The following is a 17540-nucleotide window of genomic DNA, read 5'->3' on the forward strand; positions in this document are numbered from 1 at the left end:
ATATCTTCAGATCAGAGCTACAAGCAGCTTTATCATGGGCTCCGGAAGCAGAAAAGGAGATTCTGTGCTGCAAAATTTGCAAAATTCCTCAAAAACTTTTTTATTTCATTAGAATATGAAATAGTTTATACTGCTCACAACCAACTGGGTCACTGCTCTTTATAATCAGAGTAGCATGTGTCATCACACAATTTCTTTTTGGAAGAGCTCTGTGAAGGCATTTTAAATTAACAATAGTCTGTCAGTAATACAATGGAAACATTTCATGATTCACAGTAATAAGAAACATCTACACTGTCCTCCTCTTACCACAAAAAACCAACCCATTCCTTCTTCAGTTTCCAGGCTATAATAAGCAAACCTTATTCTTTCTCTTAACTCATTCTCCTTCTTACTCATTTGTTTGGCTATGGTTCACATACCTTCTAAGGCAGGCTAAAGTCTTAATAAAATATTTACTACCCCTGGCAGTACCTCCCTGCACTGTGTTACTAAGGCTGCGCCCGGGAACTCTTCCAAATTAAAAGCCAGCACAAACTAGAATAAAATAATTAAGCAGCCATTGTACAAAGCAAAGTATTTTTAGTGAGGAAAACAATTCACAGATAAAAATCAAGCAATCGTATAAAAAAGATACATTACCGATTTCGCCCCCTTTAATATTTAACTAACACCAGCAGAGACTGTGTGTGAGCATTTCAAAGCCGAGCTAACACAGGAGCTCCACTCACGTTATTCTCCTCCTCCGGGGCACGGCGGGCACGGGCGAGCTCAGCGACTCCCGGCTGTAAACTCCGCTTTCGCTGCAGGAGCCCGCGCTGGGGGAGGAAGCGTGGGAGGGGGAGTCCACGGACAGATCAAGTTTAAGAGCAGAATCGGGACTTTCAAGGTCTGAAATGTTGCTGCTTAGCTTTGCCCTTTTCTTAGCCGCACTGTTTCGTAGAGATCTAAGTGAATTCTGCATCTAAACAGGATTGAAAACAAAATGACAGGTTTTATTCACTCCATAGGAAAAGCTTTTTTAAGAAAAGAAATTATGTTTCCAAGTGTTCAGGGGAGTTCAGTGCACATGCCTCTCTTGGGCAACAGGAGTGACCACTGACATAGGTTATGCAGGATTACAACGATCCCTTTCATCTCTGTACTTCACAATTACCCTGCAAGTAAACACCAATTCACAGTGACAGCTTATCCCAGCTTCCTGTCGCAAAACACAAGAACAGACTCCTGCAAAAATACCTCAGCTGCTCTCATCTTTATAATCAACCACAGGAAGCGTTTGATGGCTGCTAGCACACGCAGCTGGGACCTCAGGCTTTTCACAACAGAACTGCACAAAGCTGCAAAATATGCAGAAGTGAATCCTGAGAACTGTGCCTAGCAGAGCTCCTGCTCAAATAAGCAGGAAAATCTATAATCACTAGAGTTTCATGCTACTGCATATTCTCTCCTCTTTTTGCTGAATATATTTGATGTAAAAAACCATTCTTCCTCTGCCTGTTTGCCACCTCAAGTTACTTTCAGCGGTGAGTAGAGGATGGAAGACAGTGAGGCAAAGCCATTAAGCCCTACTGCAACTGCTCTCAGATCACATGGACTAAGGACAGGATTTGAGATTCAAACAGTTCCCGTGAACTGTGACAGAAATAAGGACGTGTTGCATGGGATCACACAGGGAAGATCATACCAAATCCAATCAGACGTGACTCCTACGCTTCTCAGGTAATCAACGTCACAAAGGTTTCGATTTGTACTGACGAGGACACTGCAGATGCAGTTCCACCTCCCACCACCCCTGGAAATAATCCAGCCGGCCTCTGCAGTATCTTCCTCTGTCCTAGACTGGGGCAGCTATTTGCTATTTCTCAAACATCAGAGACTTGAGCAACAGAGTGTCGGGATCCTTCGGCACGCCCTGGGCACAGGCGTCAGCACGCTCACAGGCTCCCCGACACACGGGGATCTCAGTGGACAAAGTATTTCACAGAACAGAAAAGGGAGATGCTAGAATAAGTCTGTCCAACGAGTCTCATGGGTCATGCAAGGGATAGATTTTTAAAGGTGTTAAATATTTCAAATATTTTCTAGTATTTGTGTGGCACACCCAAAACACTGGCCACTGAATACACATCACTAGCCTAAATGATTACGAGTGGATTTCCACGTACAGGAGGGATCCTGACCGGCCAAGCCCAATGCCAAGTGTGTCCATGCCACATCGAACTGCTACAGGTGACGCCACATTCACCCAGCTTCACCTCAGTCTGTCTCATTCTACTCCGTGGAAACATGACTGAATTCTGAGAGAGCTGGGACACGCTGCGAGGGTACCGGGGACAGCCCGCTCCAGCAAAGGCAGGGGCTGAGGAAACTCCCGGGCTGAGACAGGTAAAACGTCATCAAGGAAGTTACTCGTTATTTCAGGACCTTTGCTATAACTAAAGAGAGGGTTATTACTTAAATCTGGCATGAAATTTAAAATGAAGTGAAGATAATGAGAACAGAAGCTGTATGAAGGCCCACAGTTCTGCCTTGGTACTACAATAACCAAAAACATTACAACTTTGGCTCTGAGAAAAACAAGGGGAATTAAGGTGTCTGGAACAGACTTGAGGATCGTGCTCCAAAATCAGCATTTATTGCTTCACTTCTATCAGACGCCCAGTGGAATCTCACCGAAAGCCTGCTGCACTGATGACAGCGCCACAAAATATAAGTCAGAAACATTATTTTCTGGCTCTTGTTTAGAAATAAAAAGCTTACATTGCATCAGCTGCTGAAAGCGTGTTTTGTCATATATAAACCAACCTCTTCTGGGTCCACTTCCTCGCCATCAACATTTAGCTCTGACAGATCAGCTGCAAGCTTCCTGTCCACTTCATTCAGCCACAGCTCCTCACTCTCTTCGTTTCTCCACCTCGTCACATTTAATTCAATCTTATCGGGCAGCGGGCTGGCGAGGCGGGGTATGGGGGGGACGGGTCTGGTGCCATTCAGGCCCCTGCGGGAGGCCGGGTGTCTCACCAGGGTGGGTTTCAGCTGCAGAGGAGAATGTTTCTCCTGCAAATTGTCCCCTGAAGAAGACAGGAGCAGAGGTCAGCTCTGGAGGGGTGGCAGGAACACAGCACTCACCAGAATAAACTTCACATCTCATTTTTACCTCACACCAGAAAGCTCCTTTTACAATGAGGTGGGTGTTAAAAAACATACTTACACATGCAATTTTATTTACTGTTATAAATACAAGGATTATTATAAATTCAAGGACATTTTGTTTAAATAATTTGAATAGAACCAGTAAGAACATAAAAATAGCTATCGTGAGTCAGACAAAGGCCCAAGAGTATCCATTTAGGCATTAGGAACTTCCTTGGTCAGAGGTTTGACCTGAGCTGACCCACTGTCCTGGTACACACGTCCACTTCCTTTATCAATAAATTCTTGCTTTTGGCATCTTCAGCAGCCTGCAGTAGCTGGATCCACAATGAGCATTAAAAAAGTACTTTTATTTAGGACCTGGTGTCACCGAACCCCTTCCTGAGTTCCTTCATGTACACATGTACGCACCTATTCATGTGTATAAATATACACACATGTGTATAAACATACATGTATATAAATATACACACGCACACAGAGGAAAGTAAGTTTCTCAAATGAACCAGTAGACACTGATTCCCTATCTAAGTTTATTTTTATACCATTCATAATTTGAAAAATTTTCAATATTCCTTCTCCAACATCAATTTTCCAAATGCACCAAACCCTCATTCCTGAATACTTACTTATGCACATTTTTTGACATTTAATTTTACAGAATCATTAGGATCATTACCAGACTTGCCTCTTTGAATGGTATTTTCTATAACCTGACTCGACCTTTCCCATCTCCCTGCATTTCAAGTGCAGTTACCAATTCCTTCTACTTTTAGTGTCTCCTCCTTTTAAAAAAATATAGTGTTTCATGCGTGTGCAAACCAAGATCTACTTAGTACCTTTAAAAAGTAATCAACTTCCTCAATTAAGAAAAAAAGGCTAGTGCCCTAACAAGCTCTCCTGTAAGCTGCTGTAACAGCAATAAAGTAACTTCAAAGAAACAGGTAAAAAATGAAATGCATATAGACAATATACAGAAAATCAGCAAGTGATGAACACGCATCTACAAGATTCCAGGGACAGGTGACTTCCAAAGAATTAATTTAGAAATTTTCTACATATGTACAAAAGTATGGGTCTTGAAGAAGATGAAATTTAAAACAGATTTCTTTAAATCAGTGCAAAATTTCACATGGAAACTGTTACTTTGCTTACAGAAGGTGTGCCTCGTGAGTCATCAGGAATCAGTTTAAGCTAAACAGATACTAAAGCTATTTTTAACCTAAAATAAGATTGTCTTTAGGAAGTATTTGAAATAAAACAGCTAAATTGTTTAAGCAAGTGTAATCAAATAAACTCAAAACTATCTCAGGTTAACCAAAGTGTGCATGAGGTCTTCAAAGCCAGAGGAAACCCAACTATGAACTGCAGTCTCTGCTGTCAGGTGTCTGTACATTGGGATGAAATCAGCACCGATTCCACTCGTTAGAGACGCAGCTGTGTGTCACCAGGTTTTAAAGGGCTATTCTGAGCCTGGGAAATTCAATACACCAGTATCCAAAGGCAAATAAAGAGGCAAAAAGCCAAAATGCAATGAAAAATATTTTCTTGCACATGTATTAATTAGATTATTAAAAGTAGCAGTTATTTCTGTATTGGCTTTCTTTAAAAGTGCTAGACTTTGGGGTTTGGTTTTACTTCAGTTTGAAGGCAGACTTTTCACTGATATGTTACTGACAAGAAAAGCAGAGCTGCTGCATATTCTGCTTTATCTCACATATTTTAAAGACAAAAGGACCAAAACATGCCAATATTTCAAATACCAAAATACAAAGACTTAACTTTTTAAAAGAAGCCTCCAGTGATGTGAGCAGCCCAGTGAAGCCCCAAACCCCTCACGTTTCTAACTGCAGCTGGAGTGTTGCATAATTCCCTGCTCACCCGCCACCGCAGGTTTCCTGACCCCTGCTCGAGCCACTCAAAATGCAAACCTGAAATCTGGTTTCATTGTACCAACGACATTCCTACCTGTATTGTCTCCTGACTTCTGGCCAAGAAGCTGCTTCTGTGAACCAGGCTTAGGCAGTCCTTCAAAGCTTTTAAGCGGCCAGGAGTTTGAGAAGTTCATGGTGTTATCTTGCGATTTCTTTGGAGAGTCAGCTGGAGAGGAGACGTGCTTTGGGCTGTTCCTGGGTGACAACAGAGGGTAAGACGGCAGGATGAAGGTGCCCTGGCTTGCGTTAGGACCTTGGAAGGACATGACATGCTCTGCTTGATTGCAAAAACTTCTCTGGGTCTTGCTGGAAAAATTTAGGCTGGCAGAAACTGAGCAGAGAAAAAGAGAATAGTATTTGTGGTAATTAGCCTCTTTGACAGCTCTTATAACAATAATTTACAATGAAATAATACACCATCCAGACAGTCAAAAACTGAAGGTCAACATTTCACCCAAGCAGACAGACAAACCAGCTAATTTCATTTTGCAAATTGCATTGTCCCTCAAAGCATCAATTTTGATCAAATGAGTTTAAGTCTAAGCTACTTTGCACTCATGTTTTGAAGAACTAGATTTAAAAAAACGAATGATACAAGTACATTGAACATGACTCTGCTGCTTGCTGCTCCGTATCCCAAGCCTGCACAGCAGAAAATTTGCAAACACTCTCAAAACTCCGTGATACGAAAGTACAAATAAAGCACAAATGTTCTATTTCCTTTTAAAAAAACAAAAAAAACCCAAAAGTTAATTTTTCCCGGAAACCAGTAGGTCAAAAATGGACAGATAAGTGTAGGTTTGGAACTAGACTGTTTTAATTGTTTCCCAGGAAAAGCAGATGCGTGTTCCCTGCACGCACTCAAGCTTTTAACCGTACCAGTGAAGAGGAGGAGAAGTTTTAACAAAGTTCCTGGAGGCTCTGGAAGGATGGTTGTGCGCTGGGCCACCTCAGCAATCCTGCTGAGAGAACAGCCCCCGGACAATTCCACCGGCACAACCAGGAGAACGGGAAAGCACAGCCCGGAGCGAGGACAAGCAACAGTCTGAGTCAGGCACAGAGAACCCATTAATCCTCTGCGTCACTCCACAGAAAACCATTCATTGTGCCTTTACTTATAGCACAAAAAATCCCTTTACAAATCATGGCTCCAAGGTCTCTCTTCTGCTCCTGCTGCTTTCCAAGGCTGCAGCATCCCGGCACTCCCCGGGTATCGCGGGGCAGCAAAACTGAGACAGCTAAGTCAGGTGTGGGTTGTACTACTGGAGAAAGGCTCGAGGAACAATAATATCTGGCACAAGAATTGGCAGGGAAATATTTGGCAGGGAAATAAATCAGCAAGCGTGGGCAAAGTACCTGACAGCCTTCTGAAGACCGAGGCTAAGAGAACATTGACTTTGTAGTTAGAGAGGCAAAAAACAAAGAGGAAACTTCTCCTTTCTTCCCACAGGCATGAGAAAAACACAGCATCTAGAGCCCGTAAGTGGCCAGAAGTAAGCAAAGTTTTTACATATCTTGCGAGAAGGCTGTCAGCTCTATCCCTTGTCCAACACACCTGGACCACTCAAAGCAGCTTAGCCCACAGACGTGCCATCGTTACCACCTGTTCCTCCAGACAGTGAGTTCAGTCGTCTACTAAGCATACACCTGGAATTTTTATTATTATTACCACTGATGAGCGACAAGTTTCTGTGTGTCCTGATTTACCTCAGGCTCCAGCTCTAGGACTAAGTGCAGCAGCAAAAGCAGCTGACACAGCAGCTCCCTGGCTACCTGTCTCCTAAAAGCCGTACAGAGACCACCACAAATTAAAGCAACACTATGAGAATTAAAAGCTCTACCTGCACCAACGTCTCCGGGGCACACCCAGGTCCCTCCCAACGGGCCGGTGAGCGCGGAGGGAAGGAGCAGCCTGTGCCTCCCCCTGCACACGCTCCTGCCGAGACACCTCAGACAGCACCAAAAGGGGCTTTGAACCAGTCTCAGAGGGCAAGGCTCAGGCCTGAGCCTTGCTGTAAGGCTGATCTGACCTACACCGATTCTAAAAAACAATTTTTCAAAAAGAAGTTCAGATTGTGTTACCGCACCGCTTTTTACACAGCACCTGACGCAGTCAGATACCAAAGGTGTGGGTCGCACATTAACCACCACAACTGAAGAGCTGAGACAGGAGGGAGGCACCGACACGTCTGAATAGGGACTGAACAACGCTTTAGTAATAGCTTTTATTTCTCAAGACAGCATAGAAATAAAGAGACATTTTCAAAGTAACATGCACTGACATATGATACAGTTAGAGTCCATATACCTTTGTCTTGCTGACAGTTATTTAATCCTAAAAATTGTAAATCAGAGTCCACACTACCACTCTTCCCACGTGTCTGCGTGTATCCAAGTGTTCCACATTTCCCTGAAATTTGCGGCTGATGAGAGCCCATAGCACCTTTCAAAAGAAAAACACAAATAACTAGATAAATACTTAACATATGGTATTCAACAAAAAATACACAGTAATATTTCATAGTGAATTAAGACTCTCTGTTTAAATTTCAGTGTAAAATATAACTACTTTCAAAGTATTTAATTCAAGAGTTTCTAAGCAACCTCATAATGCTGTTCATAGGCACAAACTGGGAAATGACTGGCCGTTCTGCCGGGGCACTTTTCCAACTGAGAACTGTAAGGGGGGGCAAAAGAAAAACCCAGCACAATCCCCTCTTTGAATAGATGACAATAAAGGGAAGGCAACACCTTAAAACCCCAAAACACAGTGAGTTTCTTTAGAGCGATGTCACTCACGGCGGCACAGTGAGTGAACTTGGCATGCCGCACGCGCCAGCGCTCCTCAGAAAAAGCCAGAATATAACCTACTGCCAAGTGAAGGGAATTAATCAGGCCTGGTCTTGCCCAGCCTTTTCACATGCCTTTTGGCCACAAAAATACAAATCACTGAGTCTACGTTGCTAGTGTAAATTAAGTGGAGCGCTATACCTATAATCTTTTACAGACCTGGTTTTCAAAAACATGACATTTTTCACCCTTTAAAAAAATCTTTAGAGCTCACTCTTCAGGGAGCTTTCTACTCTAGCTGCTTATACAAAGTAAAAAGAGAAAATATGCACACCTGGAATAGATCTGCACCGATCTGCTCTCCCGAACAGCCTGCCACACCTAGTTATGACCTTCCCAACCCTGCCCCCACTACCAGCTAACTTTTGACAGTATTCCTGCTAAAAGACAGTAAAATTCTGTGTCTCCTTTTAACTTACTGCTTTATCTGCAATTCATATTGTGTTTTACAGCGTGAAAGAATGTTGGCTGTTGCTGATCTACGTGGTACTTCCTTTTCCTAACCCTGCAAAAGCACCAGAAAGCTCTATATTTCAGGGATATCCTGAGTCCTTTTGCTCAATACACGTGCTCACACAACCACACTATTTCTTTTTGGTCTTGCTGTCTGAAAAAACAAGCTGATCTAGAAACTCTGTTAGTTCTATCTAAACCAGTGAAAATCAGAGTGTGTAGGGCAGGACTGGAAGACAGCAGTCGAGGCTCTGAGGTGGCGTACACTTCTCCAGGAGCAGGGAGGGGACCGCTGACACGTGCTTCAGCTGGAGGCACAGCCCTGTGCCCAGTACTTAATGCTTCGCAGTAAATGAAAATAAATAACAAAACAAATCAAATCATCAACAAATGATAAATCATGCCCATGAAGCTACAAATTTAAGCGCAGGTTCTTCTAAATCTGTTTTGTAAATGGCAGATCAAACACTTTTCTGTGTTAATACTTACCAGCACAAACAGAAGAATGCTCAGAGAGAAAATCTACACTATTCTGAAATAAATTCCTTGAAGCTCTTTTTCTACTAAAAAATAACTCATCACTGACTGGTACTCCTTGAGAGGGCCTTAACCTTGGAGAATGAAGAAAATCATTGGATGTAGAGAACTGTAGGAAAAAGGAAAATAAAGAAACATTCATGTGTGTGAAAAGAATGTGCAACCCTTTTCTGTGCAAACAGCACAATTACCTGCGTAACTTTGACAGCTAGACCCCACCACAGCCCAGACCTGTCTCTCTTTACAATAAAGCCACACAAACCACTGTCAACACATTTAAGATGACAGAATTGATGGAAAATAAAGGGGTTTCTTCCCTATCACTCGGACAATGAAAAGCAAGAGAGCGAGTGCATGAGCCATATCTTTCACCCACAGAAGCAAATGGGATTCATCATGCATATACCCACAGATAAATGAACAAAGAGAGCAAAAAGCAGAAAAGGGTCTACAAAACAAAAAGCAGATGTCAAGAATGGGTCAGAGCAGAAGCTCCCGGGTCAGGCCGTCCCTGCGCCAAGTGGGAGCTGCCCGGGGTACGCGTGGCCCAGCACCGCGGTGCTGGGGGATGGGGCCCAAAAAGGCGCCGAAAGGAGCACCCACGGGCAGACACCGCCTGGGCTCCAGCTGCCTTCTTGCCCAGTGCCCCAGGTGCGTGGCCACAGGGGTGACTCCCAAGCCCCGAGCAGGGAGAGCTGTCCCCAGGCCCTGGCACTGACCCGGGGCCGTCATCCTCGTCCTCCTGCAGCCACCCCCAGCCTAAACTCAAAGCACTGCCTGAGCTTTAAAGAAAACTAATCCTGTATTCCAACATTAAAGAGTCTCACCGAACCCTTTATTAAAAGATTATAAGAGATTAAACCTTTCACTGTCGTGAAACCAAGCGTTAAGTTTGTTGAAGCGTGACCAGGTCAGCAATTCAAAAATTCAGATCGTTCACAAAAAAAAAAAGTGAGAATTTTTTTTAAAACATTAAAATTTAGCACTGAGCACCATGGGTCATCAATACAAATCGCCAAGACTTCTGCTGTTAATAAAAGGCAGTTGATTTTTAAATACAAAACATTTTGACGAAAGTTTTCATTTCCCAACTACCCAATACTTTAAGTACTTCAAGCATTAGAAAGCATTTTAGCTGCTTTCCAGGTCTTACTCTAATACAGGTTGACACTATTCACACAGAGGGGAAAAAAACCCCAACAAAACAAACTGGTAGAGAAATGCACTAGTTGTCAATTTTACAAATTAAACATGTTTTGAATGATGTACATGAAGCTATGTAAGCATTTAAACAGACAGGAGCTGCCTGAGGTGTGAAAAAAGCATGTGTCAGATTTAGTCTAAAAGCTGGACCTGGCAATATCAGCACCTCGTAATGAGAACTGGTTATAGGTAAAGGAAAAATCTGAATAATATAAACACTTAGCAAAGAAAACTTCATGTTTTAAAGAAAGGTTTCTTGTTTTCTGATTTAATGAGTAAAATCAGTAATTTAAATCATTTCTAGGCTGTATTAACTCTGCTCTCCCCTTTCATAGACAAGGCTCCACACAGAGGTCAGAAGAGAAGTCTGAACAGAGATGGAAATATTTATTCAGTATTGGAAAGAACAGCATCATGTTAAGCCTAAAAACCTCCCTTACTCAATACAGGGGTTGTGTGAACGGAGAATTTGCAGTCTAACACATACACAGTACGTTCATTTATAAAAATACGCATTTTTTAACTTCACTGAAAATCTCAGTTCACCATAAAGATGAATTCTCCAACGGGGAACTTCACAAAAACTCTTGCAATATGAATCTGCAGTTCTCCACTAGTCTGTAAGTCAACAATCTCCCCAGGGCACAGCCTGGCCCACCCAACGCAAGCGCCCGGGACAGCAGAGCCTGCGGAACCGCTCCCTGAGCCAGGAGAAATCTCGTGGCCATTTAACAGATAACTGTGTCTTGGAAGTTAAATGACTGGCTCAAATAAACAGTCGCTAAACGCTCTGATTCAGTATCTTGGGGGGGTTTAATTTGATATTGTAACGGGGTTTCACAAAAGCATCACAAAATAAAGCACAGACAACTTAAAACTTGAAGCGGCGCAGCTGTGAGATGGGTAGCATGACTGTGGCATCCACTAATTGTTTTTAAATCATTATAACATTTATTTGTCACATAGTATCTTAAAAATAGACTTGTTTATGACTATGAAATATAGACAAAAAAGTTAATAATTTCAACAAAACCTTCAGGTCCCTTCCAAGAAGATTCACAACACATCAGCAAGATACACACAGAAGCCAAGAGAAACCAAATCTCCATACCCTAACCCATGAGATTCCTCTTCAAAAATTAAACTTCACAATTAAACTTTTAAATTATGTATTTCTAATTCTCCTCCCTCTAAGACTGTCCCCCCTTAAAAATGAAAAAAATAACTCACACATGGTACCTGTTAGCAGTAAATAAGTAAGTGAAGCAGCAATTTGCCTGTATTTCCATTTAGTGCTTTAAAAACCCAAGCAGCCCCCAAAGGGACGGCCGCTCACCCCTGCTCCGCGCGCCAAGGCACACAGCCACGTGGACACAGGCTCTTGAATGAAACAGCTTCCCTGTTCCTGGCAGGGGTTTTGCGGTTAAAAAAAATGGCAAAAATTTTGTCTTCACTTACAAAAATGCACGTTCCAATTTACTGTTATTTCATGGGCACCAAGATCAGCAGATCTGATTAAAGTCATCCATGTAACAAGGCAAAGTCTCGAGTCTGAAGCATTTTAAGCAACCCCACCGAAATGCTGAAAAGCTTGAAACTTTATATAAGATCTTCCTCCCTGAAAGCCAGCGTGAATACAGGACCAGACTTTTTAATTGGCCTTCAGGGATTAGACTCTCATTTAAAATATTTGCAAACAACTCCTTAAAGCATTCGACTGTGAGGGAAAACTTACCGAGCCTCGATACAGAATGGATCAGTCTGAATTCCATTTTTAATGGAAGATGGCAGAAGGAATCCAGCAGCCATGAAATGATTTAGTAAGACCAGAGCAGGAAATATGAAGCTTTACAAAGATAAGAACCGAGTTCCGATTGCTGGATACAGAGTAAGAACAATGACTTAAATCACAGCAGCGGCACTGATAACACTCAGTGCTCCGCTGACTTTTCATCACCCGGGTACCCTGAGGGACACCGGTTTTACTTTACAAATGAGAAAAAAGAACAGCAGCCAAATGGGCAAACTGGTTTGTTCCAGGTTATTACAAGTCAGGATAAAAGAGGAGACGAGAACTCGGCATTCCTGCTTCTGCAATCAGCTGGCTAGAAAACATCATTTTCAATTGACGCATCTTTCAGTCCGTAAATAAATGTTACTTGTACAACTCACACCCCATTTTTCCGTACAGATGAAGCAACATATGCGGAAGGAGCAAATTACACCACAGTGATGTAATTGTACAACTCTGCTCAGTTGTTCCAATCCCAGCTACAGGAATAAAAACTGTCTGCTTTCTTGTATGCAAATTATAATTACAGGGATTGTAAATTGGGTAAACATAGGCACGCAGGGCAGTGGGAAATAAATGCAAACCTAAAGCTGCCAGATTTTTCACAGGAGTAGATGACAGATCCTGGAAAAGGGATTTCTCAAAAGGTTTCAGGCTTGTTTCAATTGCACTAGTATCACCAATGTCAGAAAATATTTGAATCCATCCACCAAAAGAAAGATTAACTTGATTGCCAAAGCACAGCCCTTGTGCGTGACCCATCACTGAGGGATGCTCCGTTCTTACACCCCCTTCCCAGCTCAGCAGCGGCACTGGGTGGGACAAAAGATCCTCCTCATCAAATACCCAGCAGCCATCAGCAACATGCTCCCAGGGAAGAGGTCAGCAGCACAAATATATAATGGTATCTCCCCAAAACACTCTCCCAGCCTCCAGAAAAACCATGGCTCACGTCCCAGAGACTGTCACCTCAACTCACAATGAAAGGAGAGCTTTATCACAGACAGGTCGACCTCCGTGTCCCTTTAATCCTCCTTATCACTGGGGAAAACAGAGTATTTGTTTCATAAAACTGATTTCACAGATCATTTGAACACTCACCAAGGTCTTCATAAAGTCCAGCTATTAAGTTCTCTGGTTATCAGATCAATATGTAAACGGAGCAGAATTCCACACATATTGCCGAACAATGCAGTTATGTGAAACTGTGCCTAGTTCATGCACTTTGTAACATGGCCTAAAAGTTGAGTAAAATGTACAAATGCTCTTGCTTCTCCCCCAAAGGGCCCTGCTTTCAACAGCAGGTACAGGGACCCACAGCGATAGGTTTCACAGGGGAAAAATGGTAACACTTATCCTGCAATAATTTCACAGAATTTCACAGAACCATCTAGGTTGGAAAGGACCTTGAAGATCATCTAGTCCAACCGTTAACCTAGCACTGACAGTTCCCAACTACACCAGATCCCTCAGTGCTGGGTCAACCCGACTCTTGAACACCTCCAGGGATGGGGACTCCACCACCTCCCTGGGCAGCCCATTCCAACGCCCAACAACCCCTTCTGCAAAGAAATCCTTCCTAAGAGCCAGTCTAAACCTTCCCTGGCGCAACTTGAGGCCATTCCCTCTTGTCCTATCGCTTATTACTTGGCTCAAGAGACTCATCCCCCCTCTCTGCACCCTCCTTTCAGGGAGTTGTAGAGGGCCATGAGGTCTCCCCTCAGCCTCCTCTTCTCCAGACTAAACCCCCCCAGTTCCCTCAGCCGCTCCCCATCAGACCTGTGCTCCAGACCCTGCACCAGCTCCGTTGCCCTTCTCTGGACACGCTCGAGTCATTCAATGGCCTTTTTGTACTGAGGGGCCTAAATATGAACCCAGTCATCGAGGTGCGGCCTCACCAGTGCCGAGTACAGGGGTAAGATCCCTTCCCTGTCCCTGCTGGCCATGCTACTGCTGATACAAGCCAGGATGCCATTGGCCTTCTTGGCCACCTGGGCACACTGCTGGCTCATGTTCAGCCAGCTGCTAGGCATGTTATGTTTTACATAGGGCACACTCCATTCTCCAGGTAAACACGGGCAGGCTTAGCTGCCAAAAGCTTGGTGAGGAACTCCCAGCACACTGTTAGCTGATTTTGTGGCAGCCAGTTTGCTTGTTCTTCACGTTTCAGCAGGGCAGCGGAGCTAGTAGAGGCTGCAGAAAAAGCAGCATTTAGATTTTCAAAATGTGCTTTTAGTACCCCAAAGTACACAGTGCTTTTGTTCTGATAGCTTCTTTCAATTGGAATTACAGAAGATGAGAGTTACAAATGGAACATGGGATTGCTAGCAAAGTGTTCTTAAACTCATTTGTGTGACCTCTCACAAACGGCACAAGCTGGGAAACCCCTGGAGAATGCAACGTTTGGTCACAGCAGGCTAATTTCAATTACTTAACGTCAGCACCCAAAAGATCAGTAGAGCATGTCAAGTCCTAAAGAAAACAACATGAACATTTATTTCAGGATAGGATATGACCTGGTTCAGATTGGAATTGTTTACCCTGTCCAAGGCTAATCCCAAGGAGCGGGAGCAGACGTAGTGCATCAGTATCCCCAGAAAGAGACCACTCACTTCAGCGACTCCAGAGAACTTTATCCACGGGATTTACAGATAACAAATTGAACAGCACAAGCCTGGCTCTGCCAGCTCGGGATTAGAAACAAACGGGACCTTACTGAGGTACAAAGGAAAATATTCATGGGGTTATACCTGTTGTTACCATCCTGCACTGTCAAGTATCTCCTATTTCTAGCAAAGTTCCTCTGATGCTGTTATAAGGCTCCTGTAAACATATGCTTCAGTGTAAGACTGAAGGTAGTTAAGAATAAAGTTACCATTTTATTAATTTAGCTAGAAACCAGAGAAGCTTCAGCCTACTGATGCAAGCTGTGTGGTGACAGCAGCTACCTCTGTCCCCTGTAAGGAGGAGGAGGTCAGGCTACTCAAACTCAGCTTTAGAAGAGGGTGAGTCAAAGGCAGAGTCTGTCCCGTAGCTCTGGCAGATGTGTGCAGCTGCCAAGAACGAGAAGCACAGAAGCACAGACAATTATGCTTTAGCTGATAAATGCAGGTTTGGCTTTCAGGAAGCAAACTGGTAAGTTGAGGTACTACAAACAGGTATTAAGCCAGAACCCTTCAGTTTCACTGAAGGATGAAATTATGCACTTTAACCAAATTGTCAGAAATAAGACCCACGGATTCAGTAAAGGCTGGCATAAATGCTTTATTTAATGACCTTTCCAAGGGGTGTGTGCTATATACCCCATGCATGTCACATTTTGTAAGAGCACCTCGAGGCAGAACACTGCTGAGCTGTGTCACCGGTGCCGACTCCCTTTGCAGCAAAGCTCCATGCCCGTGGGACTTCTGCCAAATCGGCCACAGCATTGGGGCAAGGTGGTTCCTCGGGTGACCAGAGAGTCCTGCTGCACTCGCTGCTTCCCCCTGGGCCTTTGATGGCACTAGCTGGCTCCGAAAGAGGCAGCTGGAGGCACAGGTTTCCTGAGAAAGGCCCTGCAGGGTTTACTGCAGTAAAGTAAATCAGTCACCTTTCCTTCCACTGTTACGAGGCGGGGGAAGACTCCTTTCCAAGTGCTGTGTTTCAACCCCGAGTGGGGAGCCCAGAGAATCACAAAGGTTCTGTGATCCCCTTGGGTTAAATTAAGGTGAAATGACACCAAACGACCGGTTAAAGTGTTTTACTTGCGGTAGAAACAACTTAAACTTGGAAAAGGATAATAAGTGATGTGGTCTAGGGGAAAGGGGGTTAAAGAATCTGGATCACCACCCCAGGTTCCAGCATTGTCTCAGGTCTGGTAATCTTGGGTGGTGGGTGCACACCCAGAAAAGTTTTCTGTTGTCTTTTAAGTTCATCTGATCAGCTGATTTACACACTAGACCAAGAGAGGCGGGTATTTCACAAACTCATTTCCAGGAGTATGTGTTGAGGGAGAATGGGCTGCACCAACCCCCTCGTCCAACTGAGTCAGTGGTCACCATCTCCCTCTGCCACCTTTACTTCTCTCCCATTTCCTACAGATTTTTGCTGACTTCCTGCTTCTTGAACAATCATCCAGCTTCTGGCACCTTCTGGGGCAGGATGCTCCCCCCTTATCAGTCCTTATCACCTCTCCAATGGTGAAGTTGATAGCAAGGCCTGCATGGTGTCTGGTTTGCACAACAGAGCCACACAGTATTGGGTGACACAATGAAGCCAGAGATTAGCAGGGGCTTGATGAGAAACATTTGATTTCACTCAGTCCAGTTTCCCCCCTTTGAGGCTCATCTCAGGAGTCTGTCAATGCAACCACAGGGGAGCGGGGGGTGCACGCTTCGATACGCTCCCATTTCCTTGGGGGACATTCCTTAGACTAATCCAAAGGCCACAGTTTATCCTTGAGGTTTTCTGTGCCGATGAATGTTTGAGGCATTAATTCCTTCAGTTCCTTACACACAGAACAAGGGCATCCCCTGGAAGTTGAGGCGGTGGCAGGTCAAGCACCTCTGACTCCACATTTTCTCACTCAGGTTGAACCTAACTACGGTCTCATGCAAATCTAACAAATTAAGGGAGAGTCTGTGCTTGCACCTCTAGCGCTGAGCCACCAGTCACGAGGCAGCGACGCCTCCACTCGACATGTCACCCCATCACACCCGCACCCTGCCTGCACAGACACGCTGCGCGGGGCGGCACGGCCAGATCGCCCTCCCGAACCCTGGGCACGGCCTGCAAGCCAGACTTTACAGCTGGGTGTGAAACAACATCAGCTTCAAAGGACGTCAGAGAAATGCTTCATCAATAACCCAATCGAACATCAGTGACAGAACCTGCCTTCAAAGACAAACCCTCCAAGGCAATGTGCTTTATCTACATTACAGTTTTAGTACACATTAACTTACACATGTTTTACTTCACATCTTATCTGATTAGGAAAGTCTAGACGTGGCCTTGGACAACCACTGTGTAACAGGACCTTAAAAACACTAGTAGAAAACCAACTTTAAATATTAAGCTAATTTCATGCATCCTTTCAGCCACAGAATGACTCCGAAAGTTAATTTTTAAGCAAATTCACTTCAAAGGAATGTCTGAATTAATAATTAATTTTTTACAGTTACATGAACAAGTTGACTACCCAAATATTATGCATGACATTACTGAAAATAGTTAAGAGGAGATACCAGGCTAACTTCCTTTCTCCCCCACACCTCGGTTGCTAAATGCCCCATGGAGAAGAGCTTTATTTATACAGCTCACAGCAATCTCTTTCAGTTAAGAAGGGATGTCTTCAAGCACAGGAAACACTGTCCAAGTTTAGTCATCCCAGTTTGCATCTACCTGCAAGCTACTTGCATCGAAGATACAAACACACCATGGGATAAAAGCGGTTTCATGGCATGGATGTAACAAAACAAGCACCGTCACAAAGTCAGCAAATACTGTACCTAAACCATCACAAAGCCAGATAAAAAGATGTCCCCTGCCCTGGAGAGCTTCGCAGTCTATTCAGACAGATGTAACAGTAAGATAAGACAAGTGATCAGGATGTGAAGACAGAGTAACAAGTTGTCAAC

At 43.8% G+C, this 17540-nt stretch overlaps 1 protein-coding gene across 3 annotated transcripts in view; it reads right to left on the minus strand.

Annotated features, from left to right (window-relative positions):
- The window catches only part of TOGARAM1 (TOG array regulator of axonemal microtubules 1), a 45562-nt gene that overhangs the window by 22501 nt on the left and 5521 nt on the right, over positions 1 to 17540 (minus strand). For all 3 annotated transcript variants that reach the window (XM_074821214.1, XM_074821213.1, XM_074821215.1), the window contains exons 2-6: positions 8883 to 9039; positions 7399 to 7533; positions 5125 to 5421; positions 2809 to 3074; positions 732 to 964 (exon numbers count right to left, since the gene is read on the minus strand). In XM_074821214.1, the coding sequence (XP_074677315.1) occupies positions 732 to 964; positions 2809 to 3074; positions 5125 to 5421; positions 7399 to 7533; positions 8883 to 9039 (1088 nt within the window). The remainder of the gene's footprint in view (positions 1 to 731; positions 965 to 2808; positions 3075 to 5124; positions 5422 to 7398; positions 7534 to 8882; positions 9040 to 17540) is intronic.

The sequence above is a fragment of the Strix aluco genome, chromosome 4, assembly GCF_031877795.1.
Source record: "Strix aluco isolate bStrAlu1 chromosome 4, bStrAlu1.hap1, whole genome shotgun sequence".
NCBI classification, from domain to species: domain Eukaryota; kingdom Metazoa; phylum Chordata; class Aves; order Strigiformes; family Strigidae; genus Strix; species Strix aluco.